Below are 20,385 nucleotides of genomic sequence, written 5' to 3' on the forward strand. Positions count from 1 at the left end.
CTGCAAGGCACAGAATGTCGCCTTTATCCAGGATGAGATGTAAACGTTCAGCACCTTTAGGCTTGGGTCCATAATAAGCAGCAAAGTAAAATTGCCACCCAGTTGCGGGTGACTAGAAAGAAGCTGCATTTTCACATATTATAGTGAATTATGATAAGTTTAATTGCAGCCATGCATTGCAATTAGTAAACATGTTTTGTTTTGCTTTGTTGGCAAGTGCGCTGCAGTGACACCTGCCACAGTTGCAAAAGCTGTCCCACACAGCAGAGCCCTTTGCTCTTAAACCCGCTCTACAAGTAGCTTGTAACTTAAGCAGATGTTTTCATTTCTGATACTGTCAGGTGCTCAGGGACAGTTTCTTTTTTTCCGTCTCTGGCTCCCATGGCTCTATGAAAAGTGTGAGTTTGAAACCAAACAAAATAAACCTTCAGTCCACATCTTTGCTCAGCCTTTACATGTACATTTTCCTGTTTTGAGCTCTTTTAAACTGCAGCTATCAGAAAGAATAAAATAGTGCATCACCTAGTAGAGTACTGAAGTGATCATCCAAGCAATTTTCTTCTCCCTGAAGCCAGACAGCCAAAGCTTTTTATTACTGACTGACTGAACTTCCTGTCTGTCTGTCTGTCTAGGTTGCTAGGCCACCTACTTGTCATGATTTGTGATGTTAGATGCTTTTGATTGTAGGCAAAACAGAAATGCTAATTTAAAAATAATATTTACATTTAAAAAACTCTCTTGTATAAGATGTGCTATAAAACTGCCGGGTTATTTTTGATATATACATACATATATATATATATATATATATATATATATGTTTATACTTTTTTTTTTTTTGTGGAATGCTCTGGCAGGCATCTGGCAGACTGCTCCCTGGGAGTGTTCTCTTGTTCACAGATCCCGAAGCTCTTCTCAGAAAAGCAGGGTGCTTAAAAAATTTCCAAAGACATTTGAGAGCTGGCAGCTCATTTACAGCACCAATACTGGGAACAACCAGTCCATGTCATTGTTACTTTAACCTACAGGGTGATTGTTTCTGCTCTTAGTATGAGAGAGTCTGGTCCCTTTTGTGTCAAGTTTGAAAATGAAGGTGATGGTGGCCTTGTTCCCTTCTAATAGCAGGGCCTTGATTTAGCCACTGTCATGTTATGCAAACCTGTCTTACGTGCATTTGCATTGCTGTATAGGTAGAACTGCCTTACAGCTGTAACAGTTATGTGCAATTGTAAATAGCCAATGCAGTTATTTTTTCGACTGCCACCTGTGTGAGTATGCAGAAAAACTTCAGGAATCTTTTTCACACTGAAATTACATTTATAACAAAAAAGGCTGGTAATAAACTGATGGTGACTACAACAGGGGGGTCAGGATCCCTTCTCTGAAATATATTTTGCATACGTGGACAGCCAGGAGCTGTTGTATTTCTCACTTGTAAGGCGTTGTCTGCAGAATACTAGCAGGATCTGTGTTTAACACCAGGATGAGGCTGTTGTTTAACCCCTCCATCTGATGGGGACTAAAGCTGCTTTATAATGAATAACCAATAGTTATTAACAACTGATACTGAGCTGGATGATGGTGTTTTATTTTTCATTATTCTTTCTTTTGGAATAGTTTCAGCTGGTAGATATCAATGGTGCATAACACTAACATGAGGTTGCGTACCTTAATTTCTGTTAGATCAATTGAGGAACCTGAGAACTACTTTGAAAATCAGATCAATTATTGATCTTGGGATGGCTTAAATCTTACAACTCTGAGAAACTCACACGTTCAAGGTGGAGATGGCAGGTGATTTACTCCTTCCCTGACTCCTGTGGAGAGTACTGTTTGTCAGGTGAGGCAGTTCATGGAAGAAGTTAATCATGACAATAGACCCAAACAAGTCTCTTGTTGGTTGGAAAATCCTACAAGTCCTCAGTAAAAATTAAGAGCCTTAGGGATGTGTTGTCCAGCTAACCAGGTTCTGTGAATGTGTGGTGGCCTGTCATTTAACTGATTAGTTATAAGGGCTTTCACTTTCAAAAGGAATGTATCCTCTTTGCAGAATGGGAATTATCCTGGATATGGAGGACTGGGGTCTTTAGAAGTTGAATTCCACAATGATCTAATCCTGTACAGTGAACTTCCAGCCTGGCGGTGGTGCTGTGGGAAGAGCTGGGGCAAAGCCTGGGGAGGGAGGACAGAGCTAAAAAAGTAGGCTGAAGACCTGAGAAGAGGAAGGTAGAGATCTTGGACAACATCTTTCCATTTCGTAAAACGTTTCCTTGTTTTACCTCTTCTAAAGTAGGAAACACCTTCCAAGTTAATACTGTCTTGGCATTTGAACCCTTGGGAGTGCAAATCAAAAAAGGCTTTCTTGTGGGGGCTGTGAAGGAAGTATTTTCTCTCTATTTGGTTCCACTCTCACACGCCATTACCCTTCCCTGCCTAGGCAGTCTCTGCTAGACTAGGACTGGTTCATTTTCAGGAACAATTTTGCTCCTCCAGAAATACTCTGTTATGTTATAGAATCAAGGATCCACATGTCAGAGCAGATGATTTAAACCAAAACCAGTGTTCGTATCAGATGGTGGAAAAGCAGGCTCCTTCTAACAGCAAGTTTGAACAGTGTAACCCATACAGGAAGTTGGAGAACAAAGCCGAGTTTTTGTTTGTCCTACACTTCCACCTCTCCTTCCCCCACCCTTTTTTTTTTCTCTCTGATTCTTTTGGGCTAAAAAGTCAGAGTTTTTAGCTTTCTACAACTTACCTGCTCCAGTATGCCCAGTGCGTGCAGATGTCACCATTTCCAGGTGAACAGTGACACGTCACCTTTGGCAGAGGACACCCCACAAAGCACTCACTGCCGTGCACGTGGGTCTCTTGCTTGCTGCCTTACTCGGCTTCATGCCAGTTTCCTGCCTCTCCCTGTGCTAATGTGAGGTGGGCAGCGCTGGGCAGCCCGAGAGCCTTCCTAGATAGCACTTCTCTCTCTGCTTGCAAGGGAGATGGCAATGGTGAGCCCCCAATGACTTGGGGAGGTGGTTTTTTGTTGGACCTGCTAGCACAAAATCAGTGTAGGCAGCTCTCTTTTGGTGAAACAGAGCTGTAGATTCAACTGTTTGCATGCATGCTTCAAAGTGGTTGTCATTTTTTTTTTTTTAAGAAGGTGAGATGAGCCATTAGGGTGCTCAGCTAAGTGGCAGGCTGCTGTAAGCAAGACCTTGTTCAAATGGGTCACCTGTGACTTTAGAGATAGCATGTAATTGAAAAAATGCTGCTTTTTTTTTTTCTTCTGGTCATGCATGAGATCCTCATCCATACCCGAGGAATAACATTTTTTAAAATGTACATCTTCGAAGCAGATGGTTAAACTAAAATAAAATTACAAGATATTCTGAGACCCGTATGGCATTATTGATAACAAGAATATGGGCTTTGGCCCACCCTACTCCAGATGAACAAAAAGCTACATTTTCTTGTTCCAAATGTGCATGTTGGGCAGTTTAAGACGTGTATTAAGTAGATGTCTATGCTGTGGGGATATCCAAAACAATGCAAAAAAATGCAAAACGATACCAAAGTTTCATGCTTTCAACCCTGTGTTTGGACAATAGGCTAGAGAGGTGGATGAGCTCTTGCAAAAGCACAAAAACTTGTCACCAGGAGAAAAGAAGCAGTTTTTACTGCTTGTATAGAATTGGTGAAATGGATAATAATCACTGCGGTCGTGCTGAAGCATGTTTGGAGTCAGAATTCCAAAACAACTTCTCTGCTATAAAATAGTTTGGTAACTCTTTAAACAGAATAAAGTGGGATTTTTTTTTTTGTAACTAAATGATCTTTGCCGGCACCTAGTTAATCTAAACAGAATCACTTTTCTGCAGTTTGGTACTTTTAACCTTTGTGTGCTGTAGTGATTTGTGATTTTTGAGGCAGTTATTTTATTATCTGCCACAAAAAGGTGCTTTATGTTCCTTTTTCCTTATTTGCTCATTGATAACATATTCAACCTGTGAATGTTCAGCAATTTATGCACAATTCAGCTGAATACTGTAATAATCCATTCTAAGCATGAAAAACAGTTATCACAAGGTAACATTAGGTCAGCACACAGAGTAGGCTGTTCAAATCTTATTACTGATTTTTTTTTCCATTTACTATTTGCTTCTGGAAAAGGTGGTGTGGCAGCATAATTTGAGTTGAGATATCTTGCTTTTGATTCCCATTTGAAAGCAAATGCTTATATAATTTAATTTCTTACACAAATTATTTAGTTCCAGGCTTTTTGAAAAGAAGGCTGCATCTTCAGTCGCATCTTCCAAAGTGGAGAATATTTACGCACCTACTACTGAAGTTCCTACAGAAGTTGATGTTATCAAAATACAGTGCAAGAGTTACTCTGGAATTTATGCAGATGTAGAAAGCAAGAGAGATTTAGGGTTACAACTGGGTTTTCAATCAATTTAGTTTTTGCATGTCCTGTGGACATTTTGTAATCTGCCACCCACCCTCCCCAGGGGGTGGATTGGTAGTGTACCAGCTGGTGTGGTCTGGTTGGAAAATGCAAGATAATCATTCCTGCAGGACTAGAGTCACAATGTCTGTAGAAATGTATTTGGGAAAACTAAAAAGAAATAGTAGATTAAATAACCGCATCCTTTCTAACATAGTCTAACTAATTTATTAGGATCTGCATATCTTTAATAATGCTGTTGTTTTTATTGACTGTGTGGATGTGTGTTTGCGTGCATTAAGTTTCTTCTTCAAAAACAATTTTATTTGAGGCTGAACTTGCTGGGTTTCCTGGAAGACAAAACCGTTTTTTCCCTCCCTCTATGTAAACCATGCTATTTGACTCCTCTTCAGTATGTATTCATTATCTTAAAATAGAAACAACCTCCCCTCCCTGTGCTCAAAATCAACATTATTGTTGAATTCCCAGGCCTAAGAGAATACTGGTTGCATTACAAACAAATAAATTTCTATTCTGTATGGTAGAAGAAACCATCAATTAGTACAAAAAGGGTTAATCATATTTCCCTTTTTAAAATACCCCTTTGTTTCCTCTGTCTTGTGTTTGCCAAAGAAGATACAATGAAATGGCAAACCTGTGTTTTTGTTCCTTTTCAAAAATCCCTGACAAGCCCATGACACAGGCTACTGCTGTAGCTGTACATTTCTATTCATTATTGATGACTTGGGGCCAGGCAGGCAGCACAGAACACAAGCAATATAGATTACCATATTGGGGGCTGGGTCTGGGGGGTTGTGTGTACGCGTGCGCACGCACACACACGTGTGTGTGTATTTTGGTTGGGTTTGGCTTAAAGCTTTGGAAATGCTCAATTCTGAAAGGAAATCATATCCGGGAATAATAAGGGAAAATAGAGCGAATGAGCTTTGTCATACATTTCAATAAAACGATTTTTGGCACTTAGACTAAAGAAGAAAAAGAGAATATATGGGTGAGCTCGCTCACAAACTGATTATTAATTTAACTTTCTAGCAGTCTTGGCAGCAATCCTGAAGGGTCCTGAGCATCATTTATCCTAAGGGAATTTGGAGAGCATTTCTCACCTTACAGAGTGTAGGTAGCACCTTTGCTGATGAGGAATTTTGCTGACAAAACAAATGTAAGCTGTCTAATTTGTCTATATTGATACTTATAGAGTAACAATGCTGTTGGTCTGATTTGAGAGGAGGGGTAGTATCTTATTTCACAGGTACCAGAGACCAAACCCATGGTTTGGGTGAGTGGGAGTAATTATTCCAGCACTTTATAGATTTTGAAGTGGTATTCCTGAATAGTAAGTCACCAAGAGACCTTTGCAATCCCAATTAAGTGTTTTATTACTGCTGTTTAATGAATGAACACTTACAGATTTTTATTGGCACAATGTTCCTGCCCATTATATAAAGTTTTTCTTCCATATCTCATAGAGGAGTTGTACATTTTTTTTTTTATTTGTACTATTTGAGTTTCTTGGCTTTAAGAAAAATGAGGGAGATAGGAGTTTATCTAAACAAAGTATATATGTTAAAAATATGAAGTGTGTTTTGGTTCAAATATCGATGGTGTGTTTATGTTTTTTTAAAAAACCATTCAGTTTAAGTAGTTTTCAGTTAGAAGGAAGGGTATCAAAATAAATAAATCCATTTTGACGACTGCTTATTTCTGTAGTGTTTGTTATAGCTTCTCTTCCAGGTTTCTGTAATTTTCCCTTATGCTTCTGTTTTCTTTTGCACAACTGATAATCACAGCAGGAAAAGTTAACTCAAAGTTTAGTTAATTCAAAGCTTATTGTTTTAAAACATTATATATATATATATATATATATATATATATATACACACATATACACTTCTGGAATAAAATACTGAGTTCTAGAGAGTGATTAGGTCCAGCTCACTAGGAAGGTCAGAAAAGGCTGGTAGGGACCTTTCTCTGTATCTGATCTCTGACCTTGGACATCACTTTTCCAGTTCTGTTTTACATATTGAAGAAGCCTTTGGAAAAAAAAGGAGGCTGGTGTAGAGCATAAGAAAACCTGCTTTCTCTTGTTTTGGGAAGAAGAGAGGTGAGAAACCATTCCAGTGGAATAGGGGCATTTAACTATTCCAAAAAGAAGTATCAGGCAAAACATGATGTTTGTTTAGTGCATTCCTTTAATTTCCGTAGTTCTGGTTTCTCTTAGTTGTGACTCAATACTCTTTAATGTGTTTCAAAACATGGAATCAACTATATGGCTAATTTAATACTACAACTTCTCTTTTAGAAGGAAGTTCTTTTCCCTGGAAGGTCCCACAGCACCATCTAGTGTGCCATCGTTTCCTGCTATTAAATGGTGTTGTGATAGCAGGGGTGTTGAGGATGGCATGTTTTGCTATTAATATCTTCCTATTAATTAAAATTAGGATTTGCTGGTTAATGTAGGTAGATTCACGTGTAATTTTCTTTTTCAAGAAAACATACTTGAAAATTAAATGGAAAAATAACTTTTTTTTTTCTAAAATGTGTATGTTACTGCATTTCTGTTTCCTACATTCAAAACAAGGAGAAATTGTAGTGCGTTCTTAGCACTGCACTACCATACATTGCACTTGACATAAGCTCCAAAGCATGTAACTGTTTCTTATATCCATATCATGCATGCAGCTGTTTATCAAGAAAGGGCCATGCTTACACCTGCAGGCACCCTAATCCCCCCAGCTGCTCTGCTTTCCTCCTCAGTCCCACTAAGGCCTTGCTAAGTGCTGTGGGAACCTTTCTGCCTGTGAGAAGTTACAGGATTGTGTCAAAATGACTTTTGCAAAGGGAAGGGGATCAATCTGAAAAACGCACAGGTGGGGATGATTGAGAAGTCCCTTTCTTCCTTTTATGCCTCTTCTAGGGAAGGCCCACCTAATGGCAATGTATAAATTGAGTTCCTGTGCTGATGTACAGAATTAGTGATCTTGTTCTCTGATGACACTGCACAAGAAATAAATCTGAATAGGAACAGACAGTGGTTTAATGAGCTGGAATTTGGAAAAAGTATTGTGCATATGAGGAAGTTTAAAAGATTCTCGGGATGGGATGTGAAGGAGAGGGAGAAAGCATTGGGGCCAGGAATGATGGTCAGCAAGAGTGACAGAAGAGGAAATGGGAAAGAGCTGGAGCTACTGTCTCGGCGGTATCATTGCATGCACTGAAGATGTTAACAAGACACCCGACTTCTTGCATTGTGCAAAAGAGAGCTAATAAAATGTTGCAGGAGGGCGCTGCAAGTTTGAGCAGGGAGTGTGGCTCGCTCCTGTCCCAGATAGGCATGCAAAGGCTCTCCACGACCCCTTTGGTCACGCACAGTAGTGAGAGGTTGCTGCAGCTGAAGGGAAGTGCAGCCAGGAGCAGTTTTCTTAGCCAGCAGCATCCCCCTGTCCATCGCGGGAGCTATTCCACACGCTGCCAGACAACAACTGTCTCACCGAGTTTCACTCATGCTAATGTAAGCTATCAGGTTTCAGGATGCTTGATGGAAGCACTCTTTTTTTTTTTTTTTTTTTGTATTTTGTGCATCATTTCAAGTGCTCTTCTTCACTTTCAAAGCCCAAAGAAGTTTTTATAGTTACTTTAAAACTCAGGGTCCTTACTGACTTTACTGCTGTGTAAAAAAGAAAATTTCTGATGTGTTGAAGATGCCCTCTGCTGGGAAGCCAGGCAAACTATATTTATATGGAGTTTTACCTTTCTGAAATACTCATACTCTTTGCTTAACTCTCTACCCTGTACTGGAGCCTGACCCCTCAAAACTACTGGAAAAAATAGTTTCTCCTTTTGATTTTTTTTTGCACTAAATTTACAACACAGGTAGTAATGTTATGCCAGTATTTCAGACCACTGTATTTCTGCCCAGGTTCTGTTACATTGGAAGTACTGAATTCTGGCTGCTTTAATTAATTTTGATTCTGTGTTGATTTCATACTTGCATAAAGTGTGTGTAAGGGGAACATTTGCATTTAGTAATTCCTAATAAATAATGAAAATACTTTTGGTTTCTATGATTATCTGATGCTAGTACACTTTTTAATATTTTTTCTTTTTTTTTTTTTTTCAAATTTCCTTTTCCATAGAAGAGAACACCAGGTTGTCACAACAGAACAAAGGTGGTGCAATGTTTGGAACAATTCACGAAGTACTATGCATAATCTCATAGTTGATATGAAATCTGGTTTATTTTGTCTCCTTCAATAAAGGAAAAGCCATTTGACACAGCACTTCTAATTTTACAGTTTTGTTATTAAAATCCAATATTGGCCTAATTCGATAAGTTGCAGCTATTGTTGTACTTATTTATAACTATAGTTGAATTTGGGTTATGCAAAGCTATATTTTCAATTTTGTATTGTAGTTCATTGACTTAGTGCTGTAGACTGAATTTAACAAAACGTGTGAATTTAACTTTGTTCTTTTCAATATCCTTTTGCATTTTTATATTGTATATTGTGGGGAGAATGGGTGTATCTAGCATTCTAAAAAGTATCAATTCATAAAGCCTTTGTTCTTCTCAGCATTCAGATCAGTCATTTGATATAAAACAGTACAGTAAAGAGCTAAATTAAATATTACACTCTGAAGTCCTACAATTGTATAATCCTTCTCAAGACCAGTAACATCTTTGGAGTAGCTGACAAGGAAGGGATGTGAGATAGGAGACTTTTAGAAGCCCATGTTCTGCAACTTAAACAACTTGGAAAGTAATAAAATTGGAAAACAAAAGACAAGTGGTTATTTTGGAATCATGAGCTTCTGTGATGTCCATGGGGGAGAACAACACAGGAACACTGAAGATGCGTTGTGAGGCAGTGACTGAAATCACAAGCACAACAGAAAGTGTAGTTCTAACTCTACCTCTGAAATTGCAAGAGGTGAAAACCAACACTTACGTCGTTTACATGGACAGTTTTTTTTTTTTGGGGGGGGGTGGGGAGAAGAATGTATGCATCAGTGTGGAAATTAAAAGATCTAGTTCAGCATCTAATTCAACACAAATTTGTCATTTCCAGTGTTGCCTTTAAGTAGGAACAAATGAACAGCATAGCTTTTATAGCCGTGCTTACACAAATAGTGAAAGCTGCTCAAAGAATCCAAAAAAGGATGTCTCAAATGCACCTGCAGTCACTTGGTCCATGTACTAATGCACTGAAAGATTTTCCAAAGTATTGAAATTGTATTGAAATTAGACTTGAAATTGTATTAAAAAGGTTTAATAATCAAAACCTTGAGATGTGCAAAATTCACAGTTGCCTGTGCAACCCTTTTCTGTTAGGACTCCATTCATTACATAATGATGGTTTCGCAACGCCTTGCACAGGCCCTCCCAATGTGACTTTTAGTTTTTTTGCTCTTCTGGTTTGAAACCGAAGAAGTATATTTAGCATGGAGGTTTTAAACTTGTTCTGTGGTGTGTGTCTCGAGGCTATGCATCATTCTTGAGAATTGGGAGTGGGTGAAAGAAGGGGGTAGGCTACTCTTTCCTGAGATTTTTGGCTGGTTATCCAGGTATATGAAAGCCCTGTTTCAGAAGTAGGAGTCGATCTTGTTGTAATGTCTAAAATTAAGATTACTACAGAACAGGTCAGCATGGGACTATATTTTAAATCAGCCTATTGAAGAGGGTGTGTAATGTAATGTCCTATCCAATAAGCAATATTTTATGCAGGCACCAGGTCACGATGTGGAATTGTAGAGCTGTGAGGTCTGAGGGTAGGAGAAGTCTTGCTGTCCTTCTCTTGAATAGATGGAGTTGACTTTAAGTGCTGTTGCAGTCTTTACAGTCTCTGTATCATGTTCTATAAGCTTTTGGGCCTTTGGGATAGCCCACTTGTTTTCCTGTTGTGATGGTACCAGACTTTGAGAACATCTACTTATGTGTATTGTCAGAAATTTGGTACTAGTTGACCTGTATTGCTCACAAACATACCTAATTCAGACCTGGAAGTACTTTACTAGAGGCAGGGCTACTATTTGAAATGAAAAACGTTGTGGTCTGCAAATTTGTCAAAAATAAAATAGAAATATATTGGGTGGCACACACAAAAATTAAACCAAACCACCACCAACAAACATTTCCGAGCACAAAAGTAAGCAAACAAATGACATAAGAAGAAATAGAAATAATACATGTTTTGAGGTAAAGTCCATCTCACACTGCAAGCAGAAAAACTGCCTAGATTGATTTTAGTTGGGAGGTAGGGTGGGGAGGGACTTGCACTTTCTTTTCCAAAAAGTGGCACTGACTCTTGAAGAGGGAGGGAGGGGGACAACAAACATGCAGTACTGTTGTCCATGTGTGGAGATTGTTTTCTGAATGCATTTTCCAGAGTTCATAGCCAGTTTTCTCACATATTGCCCTATCAGTAGTAATGGAAAAGCCATCCAGTTAACTTGTTAGTAACCTTTATTCAGTTTACAACTTAAGGAGGCTTATACTTTTGCTCCTTTTGTGCCCTGCACTAAATTACCTTTAAGCACATGAGTAGGTAATTGATTTCAGAAATTATGCATTTCTTCTGTGCCTTGATTACAAATATATATATATATAGTATGCATGTATTATGTATTATATATTTTTTTGCCTTCTAGTCCTACTTTTAACAAACCAGAGGCTGCTTTGGTTAAACTTTTTTTTTTTCCCACTTAGTAATTGCCATATGTGTGTCATACTGATGACCTGTGAGAATGAAGAAAAATTGCATGGGAAATTTGTGGGTAAAGGAAACGAAGGAAAGTTCACATGTATTTCATGCCTCATTACAATAATCCTTACTTGTCTTCTACCATGTGTCCCTTTGGATCTGTGCCCACTTTGCTCTTACTATTTGCATAATTTCTTTCTTAATGATTTGCCATTATAGATTCAAATCCATTATGTTACTTCCTTTTGCTGTCCAATTTGGCAGCCAATTACATGTATTGATTCTACATATTCTCTTGGAGAAGAAAACACCTTCTAATATCTGCTCTACAGCAGTGCTGTACTGAATGTAACCTCTAAAAACCTTCTGAACATATTTTATCTATACAGGGCAAATAGCAATTAAATGCATCTCCATGTATCCTCCTTCCTGCTAAAGGGCATGTGCACATGCATGCACACACATGTATTTAAACTCTGTTAAGATAGTTTAACGTGAAGACGTGTTTTATGATACCGTAAAAAGAAGTGTATTTACAAGTACCTAATTTGACTGTTCAGACTCCTATTTTGTATCAGTGTCTCAGGTCAGGCTGAGATTTTGTTTTCTTCCTTTTCCACTAAAATCATTGAAATATATTCAGTCAGTCTTTCACATCAGAGGTGTAAATGGATTTCTTGAAAGTTTTTCTGCTGATGGCAAACGGCAGTCACTTTACAACTTTGACTCCATTGTGGGCAGCAGTCAGAAAACTTAACACTCCACCCGAACTTTGGAGATGCTAAAACTGTGTAATGACCTTGCATTCTCAAGGGCAGCTGCTCGGCTTCTGCTGGAAGTGCTAATCTACAATCTGTTTACAATCTCCATACACTGTGTGTTTGACAGCACTTGCCTGGAAAGCGAGGCAGGGAGTCAAAGTTAGATACTTTTTCTCTTTGATGGTGTTTGTGTCCGATGGACTTAAAAACAATTGAACAATAGTCTTATTTTTCCTTCCCCCTCCTTTTTTTTTTTTTTTTTTTTTTTTTTTTGCCTGTCTTAGTCACAGCACACAGGGCAGAACATGCCTGGTTAACAGCCTTCTAGCGCATGAGCTGGACGGGGTAGAATAACCATTGTCTTCCTCCTTTTCGTCTGGGTGAATTACATTTTGTTTTTACCTTAGAAACCTAAGTCATTGTCTGTAACTTCTGTCAGTTGGTTTTAGACTGAACGTGCTCTGTATGTTATTCTTTAGTGGGTATGAATTGAGATGTGTTGCGTAGTGCTTATGAGCGTATTGAGGAGCACGTTCCTAACGAAAAGGTAGTGTGCTGAAGTGAGGCAGTGTGTGCAGGGAAAGGTAATACCTTTTGTTAGATATGCTTTAGTCATGTGAATCCTTCAAGTCTGGAATAGAAACCTAAAGAGAAAGGCTTTTGCACATAAAAGCATGCCAGTGTGTTCATATAATGCATAAATGGGCTTTATGTACACAGGGTTTGGCTGTTCTTTTCCAGCTATATCAGGCAGTCTGATAGCAGGTTCTCTCCCCTAACAAATCTTGACTTGTTTGCCCCTGTAAACAATCACAGTCAGCGCAGCACTACAGACTGAAAAAAATCCTTGGTATTAATGTAGTCCTTGTTTTTTCCAGCGAGAATTCCATATCAAAATAAAACATTAACATCAAATTAATCTCATTCTGCAACAGCATCTATTTTTTAGTATGAACTTGTCTGTACTGTCAGGTAATTGTTTAGCTTCCCAGGGAATTGCCTATGTGTTGCAAATGGGGAAATTCAGCCTTGTAAATCCTTTCTGTGGTGAGACAATGGGAGACTTCCTTCTGATTATCAAGATCTCCAGGTTTAATTGCAAAACTTTCTAAAGAATTGCTAGAATTGACCTTCTGAACACTAGATTTTCAACAAGGACAGTCAGGATTCTATTTATGATGTATACAGGGATTTTCTTCCCCTCCACTTACAGAATTAGGAAGAAGTGTTACTGTCACAGAGGTAACATTTTCTTTTATGAAACTACGTGCTTTGAGCTAGCAGCTGTTGTTGCCCATTGCGTTAGTATCTCAAAGCTTCCATAGCAAATATGTACCAAGTCAGAGGTCCCATCCTAAAGAGGAAGGATGCTGTCGTTATCCATCATCAAGATAAAGCAGAGGGTTGTTTTCTTTTGTTTTTACCTTTGCATTTTTCTGTAATGTATAAAAGTGCTGTGGGATGCTCTGAGGTATGAAGTACACAAGAAATGGCTAATGGTGCTGAATCATTGAGATCCTTCAGGTTTAGAGGAGAGCTGGCTGTAGGTGCATCGCCTCCTGCTCCATTCATGCTCCACGTTGCACATGCCCAGAAAAATCTGAAGTTGGAAGCCTATTGCAATTGTTTTCTGCTATCCCAAAACTTCAGGGTGCTTAGGGAGTACTCAGCCACTTGCTACTGTTTGAGCTGTGCAATGTAGTTGTCAATGGGGAAAAGGGAAGAAGAGACTCAGGTATTCTTAGTAGTTTTTCTGGAGTTTGCCCATTCTGATGAAGTGACTGCTGCATCCGCTTTATACAGATCTTACTGTCAGCTCTCCATTCTAAGCATCGTAGATGCTGCTTTTCACAAGTTCAGCTCTTAGTGCCTTCTCCCTTTCTCAGCTTTTGTTTCATCCTTTACAGCTGATGTACTTGAACATCTATATTTCTTTATAACTGTATCTGCATTTTGGTCTAGGCTTCTCTGTAAACAGTGAGTGACTCCCTAAAGCAATTCTTACCACTTCTTCTATTTCTAGTCTTTTATGATCCATCTCAGCTGTGACATTTGCAAAAAGATAAATGATTATGGATAGCTAGGCTGTGGGGCAGTCAGATACAGCATGTATTATTAATCTCAAAATATGTTTTAAAATTCTGCAGAGTCTTCAAGTTGCACAGCTTATCTGTTGTCTCCTCTATCCTTCTTGTGGCATTTACTTGTTGCATTTTGTTTTAAGAGCACAAGAGGAGCTCTGTGTGCATAGTGGGCGCTAGTGTCTGGATTAGTGACTTGTTGTGGACCCAGAAAGTAAATACAAAACTAGTCATATAATGTTTTTCTTTATATTAGCTTCCAAAATATTTAAGTAAAGGTGTGTTACTCAAGGCTAAATGAAAAGCTGTCTTTTTGTTTAATTATTTTTTTTTGTGTGGAGACAAAACCAAACAGAAAATAAGCATCCTTAAAGATGAACATAAGCAAATTTTGTACTGTCATCCTTTATACCATGAAGTTTATGAATAGCCAAAGGAATTGTTCTTGAGAAATGTTTGGATGAAGAACGGTCTTGTCTTAGAGAAGTTCTGAGCAAGCTCTGTGAATTAGCATACATTAAATGATAAAATAATTTTGTTGAGCAACAATAAAATATTGAAGTCAGATGGAAGGATGATGGGGAATTGCTCTTTGCAGTCATGAAACTGATGCATGTCATGTTAACTCCCAACCCAAACAACTCATTTAAAGATTTGCTCTCATGAAACTTAAAACCCTCTGTTTTGTCCAATCATCAGCTTTAAACCTGTTCCTTGTCAGTGAAGACAAAAAATCCTTTTGCTTGCGTCTGCCTGGGGGATGTGGAAAGCGGAGGTGGTCCTGTGTGATTAAATTAGATGAAAGACTTGCCTTCTACCAGTGAGACACGAAGTCTAATCAAGTGAAATGAGTTTTGAGATCTCAGCTCATTTCCTTGGGGAGTATCAGTTTACATTACACAGTCACGACACCTAATTCATCACAGTTGATGTGGCTTTTGCTCAGAAGAAGACTTGGGATTGGGTAGCACGGGACTCAATCACAAGTCTTCCCCTAAGGAGGGGCAGCCTCATGGAGTTAAGATACAGCACAGTGAGGGGAGAGCTTTAATATGTTTTTTAAAATAATTGATCTGTATTTCTGTCTTTCAGATTAGAAAGGCTTAGGCCCAGAATGGGGAAAGCTAGAGGTAAAAAAAAGATACTTTGTACTGAGTATAGTTTATAAAATGATCGACATACAGATGCTAAAGAAAGTACACTGAAGAGTGAAGTTGAACTTTTTGTCACTTAATTTCCACAATGTTGAATGGCATTTGTGTATTTCCATGTATCATGGTAAAATGAAGAAAAGAGTATTCTGCTTCCCTGACTAATGGACAATTTTTTTTGTTTCTTCCAGGGCATTGTTGTAACTCCACTTCTGCTTCTGCTTTTTGTAAGTATTGTGATCTTAAGATGTCTTTTTGCTGAGTAATTTTGCATCTATTAAATAGCATATTTAATACAGAGATTTGGGTGGTATAGCCATGCTTAAGTAATGGGAGATTTTTCTGGTTGATATTTGAAATAAACTGCCTTCCAGAAGGGACATAAAAGCGTGTCACAATGAAAGCAAACAGTAAGTGCACTTTATTGAAAGGAGGCCAAAACCTGTTGCTGTTGCAGCATCACAAAACCCTGTGCTGCTGGGCTGAGTCAAATGCAAAGGCTTGCCACATAAGGTGATCACCCAGTTAGGTGATCTCTTGAAGAGCTCTCACGTGCAGGAGTTGGACAAGATTATAATGATCTGGAATGGGTGACAGGCCAGTTGGAGAGAGCGCTGCTGAGATCAACAAAGCTGCACTCTTGGGCAACTAAGCTCATGGGTACTTTTGTGGTAATGGTTAGTGATGTCGGAAGCAGAAAGACAAATGACTGGAGCCCCTGTTTATCACTAAGGTGATGCTGCTTCATTCCTGTTAGTTCAAGACTTTCTCAGTTGTTATGCTCAGTCAGGATCCTCACAGTCAGGGATAGGATATGCTCAGTCAGGATCCTCACAGTCTGGGGTAGAAGGGCAAAGACCAAGTTTTATCTTCAGAATGATAGTGGATATTAGTGAATATACAATGAAGAGACTTTAACAGACAGGTGATGGCTCTTCAGTAAGTCCTGTGTCAGCAAGTCTTGATGCTTGTGGAGGATTTGCAGGCAAAGTATGGTGCAAGTTACTGGGGATTGTGGCTTCATGAAGAGGAAGGAAGTAGGCTGAAGCACTTCAAGGAGTAAACACTCTCTCTTCAGGAGAGGTGTGACTTGTCTTGCTTATTTATGTTACTAATCATATGATATGTAAGCCAGCACCCTCGAAAGGGAAGCAAGCGTGGAGTTAGTCTGAAACAATTTGTAACAGCAGGTTGTTTATAGTAGGGATGTTCAAGCAGCAGATATACTATATACATATATAGCAGTGTATACTACTAAACTGGGACAAATAGTACTGTGAGAGTAGTTGTAACATCAGCTACTGTTTCAGTAAAGCTGTGTGGGAAGATTTTTATTTTAGAGTATTTTTATTTTACTGTAGCGGATTGTAATTTATGTGACACAGCTCTGTTTACACAAGACCTGTTCTGACTACATCATGTATATCAATACACACCAGCAGAGCTTTCCTCGTATTCTTGGGACCATGGACTTAACATGGTTGAGAAAGACACTTGTTCGAAGAAAAATGGATGGTTTGTTGTTCTTTCACCAAATAAATTGATTCCAGATGATCTGCCTCGCTGTTTTCTTCTCTTCTTACCTCCCATATGGAACATGTATCTTCCAGGCAAGCACTCATCTGGAGACCTGTGTCTTTATTTCTAAGCGACTGAAACTTCATCTCTTTTTACTTTATCTCTCTGGCAACTTTCCCCCTGCTATACCCTACTGAGTTATAGTTCTCTATATAGCCAAATGTAAGAAAGGACTGGTTTTTGTAGAACTTGAAATGTTAAGGAATGATCTGCATACCTTTTCAAGCAAGATAAAGATCTTTCAGTGACTTTATGGACAGATAAAATATTCTGACCCCTAAATTGCAGTTTACTACTGTTACTTCAGTAGAGATGGTAAAACTTCTTGTGTGCAAGAACCAGAAGGCATAGCATATGCTTCTTTTCTTCCTACAAGCCCTAGAGATGCTTGTATAAGAAGTGTGTAAAATGTACATTAATTGTTCTGCTGTTTGTAACATGACTTCAAGCTGTTCTTTTTGAGGAAGATAAACACATGTATTATTTTTTCATCAGAGTAATAAACAAACTAGTCTGGGGATGGGGGGAGTTGCCAAAGCTGCAGTCTTTGTTGCAAAGCCCCAAACTTGAGGGCTCCTCTTGGAGTTATGTAAATATTTAAAACTCCTTGATATCTTTGCTGAGGTCTTGACACATGAAGAACAGTCATTCGGATCAGACCAGCCACACATCTTGTCAAGATGAGGCCCTCTCTGAAGGTTCAGTTTATCCAGTGGCAGGTATTTGGGACAGCAAACTAAATGTATGTGCTCTGCTGTACTCTTCCTGTACCCTGGCAGTCTATGGTTTGGACTGTTGAACACTTTTTTTCTTGTGAACCTCTCTAATTTTTCTTTGAATTTCCTTGATACATCTGTCTTCCTCAACATGCAGTGGCAGCAAGCACATAGCTTGCACGCTTCTGTTGGCTTGTTTTAAACCTGTTGCTTGATCATTTCATATGGTATTGCATCATTACCGTGGAATGAGAAACAGTGACTAGTAATTTCCTGTTTGTCTTTCTGTACAATTCATTAATTTAGTCATGCCAACTTAGTTTTAGAGCTTAATTAATACGCGGTGGGATTTCAAGTTTCAAGATACCATTTACCTCAACAGTAACTGAGCTGGGCTTCTGAATACCATTCAGGGACCTGTGAACTCAATAATGCCTCCAGTGAATTTTGATTCATGAATTTGGTGCTCACTGGTATTAATTCTTCCACAGAGTCATACTACTATATAGTCTGAATGCTATATTCTATTAGTGATCCTGTTTGTAAGGTTCCTTGTATATAGCACATAAAATATCCTTAGTGCTGCCAGAAGTAAAATAGATTGTTGTCCATTAGCTTGTTGTTGTTATGTAGCTTAACCTGTGGTAGTGGTTATGACTTAAATTTTGTCCCATGTGCACCGGAGAATATAGTGTTCTGTATTGCCTTTTCAGTTGCTAATTGCCTGGTAATGTAAATGTAAGTTGTCTAAACAACATTGATAAAGACATGTTGAAGCTTATAATAAATAATGCATTTAATGCAAATAATTTGTCATCTTAAATGAATGGTGTTAAATGTAAGATTGTCAGTTACATTTCTGAAAACTGTATTTCTGCTATGAAACTTCTGGTTATAAAGCTTACTCAAAAAAAGGTTTCTAAGAGGTTACATTTGATTTAATGAAACCTTAAATATTGTGCATGTAATTACCAGACTGTATCCTTGTGAGAACGCTTCGCTAGACTTTAAAGAATAGCAGCCTTCAGCATGGATACCTCTGATTAACGTTTTACCTAATAAGAAGCTATTGAATCTTGGCTTCCACATGCATTAATCTGCAATATCATCATCTTCATGTTAACTCTTATTATTAACAGTTAATATGATATATTCCCAGCAACGGTGTTATAAATGGGCAATGTCCCATAAACTATATATAATTGATTAGGGTTCATATATATGGTGAGGAGAAGCATTGAAACAAAGTACTGTAACGTACATCAGTTTCAAGTTAACATAGGTTTATGCTGTTCACATTTCTTTGCAACATTCTGCAATGTTTCATTAATGGTGATTAGGAGTGTGCGTACCAAAGCATTCAAAGAAGGATGCTGTCTGTCTTCCTTGTCAGGTCAGGTACGTAGCTGAAACCAATTGATCATGAAGATTTTTAAGGCAGAGAAATAAGTTTTGATTTGTTTGCTCAAAAGTATATTGTAGAGAGAAAAAAAATGCTAGAAATTGTAGCAAAGAAGAAATTTTGCTTTTGGAAATAACCTTTTGTAATTATTTATTGATATAGTTAAGTAATTCCTGAGGAATTTAGTCACTTGGGTATGAAACAGTACTATTACTTCCCTTTATTTTTGTAATAACATTTCCCCTTTTTTTGTAATCTTTCAAAAGAAAAAATTTTCATAAAGAGCCTTTACATTTCAGTGGTTTAAATAACTGCCTGTCCTGGCACCTTTTCTGAACAAATTATGAGAGCTGAGCAAGGTGGTTACTCATGGAGGTGACAAAGTATCCAGTGAGCTAGCAGAGGGAGCAGAGGTGAGAGGAACTGACCCAAATCTGACACTCCAGCTTTGACTAGTGAACCTTGTATTTCTTAACCCAGTTCTATTGACTTAGCGTAAACTCTCCATAAATATAGGTAAAAGAAGCTCCAGTCCATACTGATGTGTGGCTGAGACAGAGGCTAACTCCTATCCACCTGCAAGTATTTATGATTTAAATTCATAAGTATGCTGCATTTGGGCATATTGACATTGCAAAAAGACAGCTAAACAAAAGGTATCGTCACGCTGTGGAGATAATAGTGCTGTGATCTCTGATAGCCTCAAGTTGTCAGTGCCTTTTTATAATGTCTCATTTGAAAAACAGAACTTCAGGAGTACTGTACTCTGCAGCAGTTCTATAATATCACACATCCATGTCTGTGACTGAAAAGCAGAAATAGGTATGAATGGAGCTTTATTTTCATTCAGAGATTTTATATGCTTTTGTATCGCCCAGGATGGAGGGCAGCCTGATGCCTCAGCAAGGTCCACGTCTCTTGGATTTGCCCTGGAATCAGTGTGCGTAGATACTGTACTACAGTGCAAGAGGAAGCAGTGACCTTTCTCTTGTGAGCATGGCTCTGCCCTTTCCAGGTGCACTGGAATAGGGCTCCCCCTCTGTCGTGAAATTTGGTTGAGCACATGGACTCGCAGTCGTACCAAGCCACAGAGGCTTATGATTTTGTTGATTGTATTTGGTATCAAAATACAAGACATCAGTCATCTGCACAGTTGTTGGGGCCAAATGTGATGCTGCAGTTTTTATGGCACAGCATCCCAGCTCTGCCATGTTCTTAATTACTGTTTGAGGTTCAGTGCCTTGACAGAAGTGGTCTCTGCAGTTGTTGGAAGCACAGTCAGGTAGCTATCAAAGAAAAAGTCAAATTGCATGAAGCTATGCATCGTTATTGAAAGCTATCAAAGAAAATGTTAAAGTAAGTGTTTTAGATTTGTATGTACAGCCTTCAGAAGTGTGCCTGCAAACCAGTCAACATGGAATGTTAAAAAGTGGATACAAAATCCTTGTGTATTTTAAGAATACACTTGGCAAAACCTTCCTGTAACTGTCACACACTGCTTCCATGTTTGCTGTTTTACCAAAGGGGGTTAGT

At 38.5% G+C, this 20,385-nt stretch overlaps 1 protein-coding gene across 10 annotated transcripts in view; it reads left to right on the forward strand.

Annotated features, from left to right (window-relative positions):
* Positions 1-20,385, forward strand: part of SLC10A7 (solute carrier family 10 member 7) — a 149,973-nt gene that overhangs the window by 81,131 nt on the left and 48,457 nt on the right. For 7 of the 10 annotated variants that reach the window (XM_040554891.1, XM_040554889.1, XM_040554887.1 and 4 more), the window contains one exon: positions 15,348-15,383. Coding sequence is in view for 6 of the 10 variants with exons in the window: in XM_040554889.1 (XP_040410823.1) it covers positions 15,348-15,383 (36 nt within the window). In the remaining 4 variants the exon portion in view is untranslated. Of the gene's footprint in view, positions 1-4,268; positions 6,161-8,598; positions 8,740-15,347; positions 15,384-20,385 lie in introns of those variants that run through there. The other 3 variants (XM_040554894.1, XM_040554892.1, XM_040554895.1) reach the window with 3 other exon arrangements.

The sequence above is a fragment of the Cygnus olor genome, chromosome 4 (assembly GCF_009769625.2).
Source record: "Cygnus olor isolate bCygOlo1 chromosome 4, bCygOlo1.pri.v2, whole genome shotgun sequence".
NCBI classification, from domain to species: Eukaryota; Metazoa; Chordata; class Aves; order Anseriformes; family Anatidae; genus Cygnus; species Cygnus olor.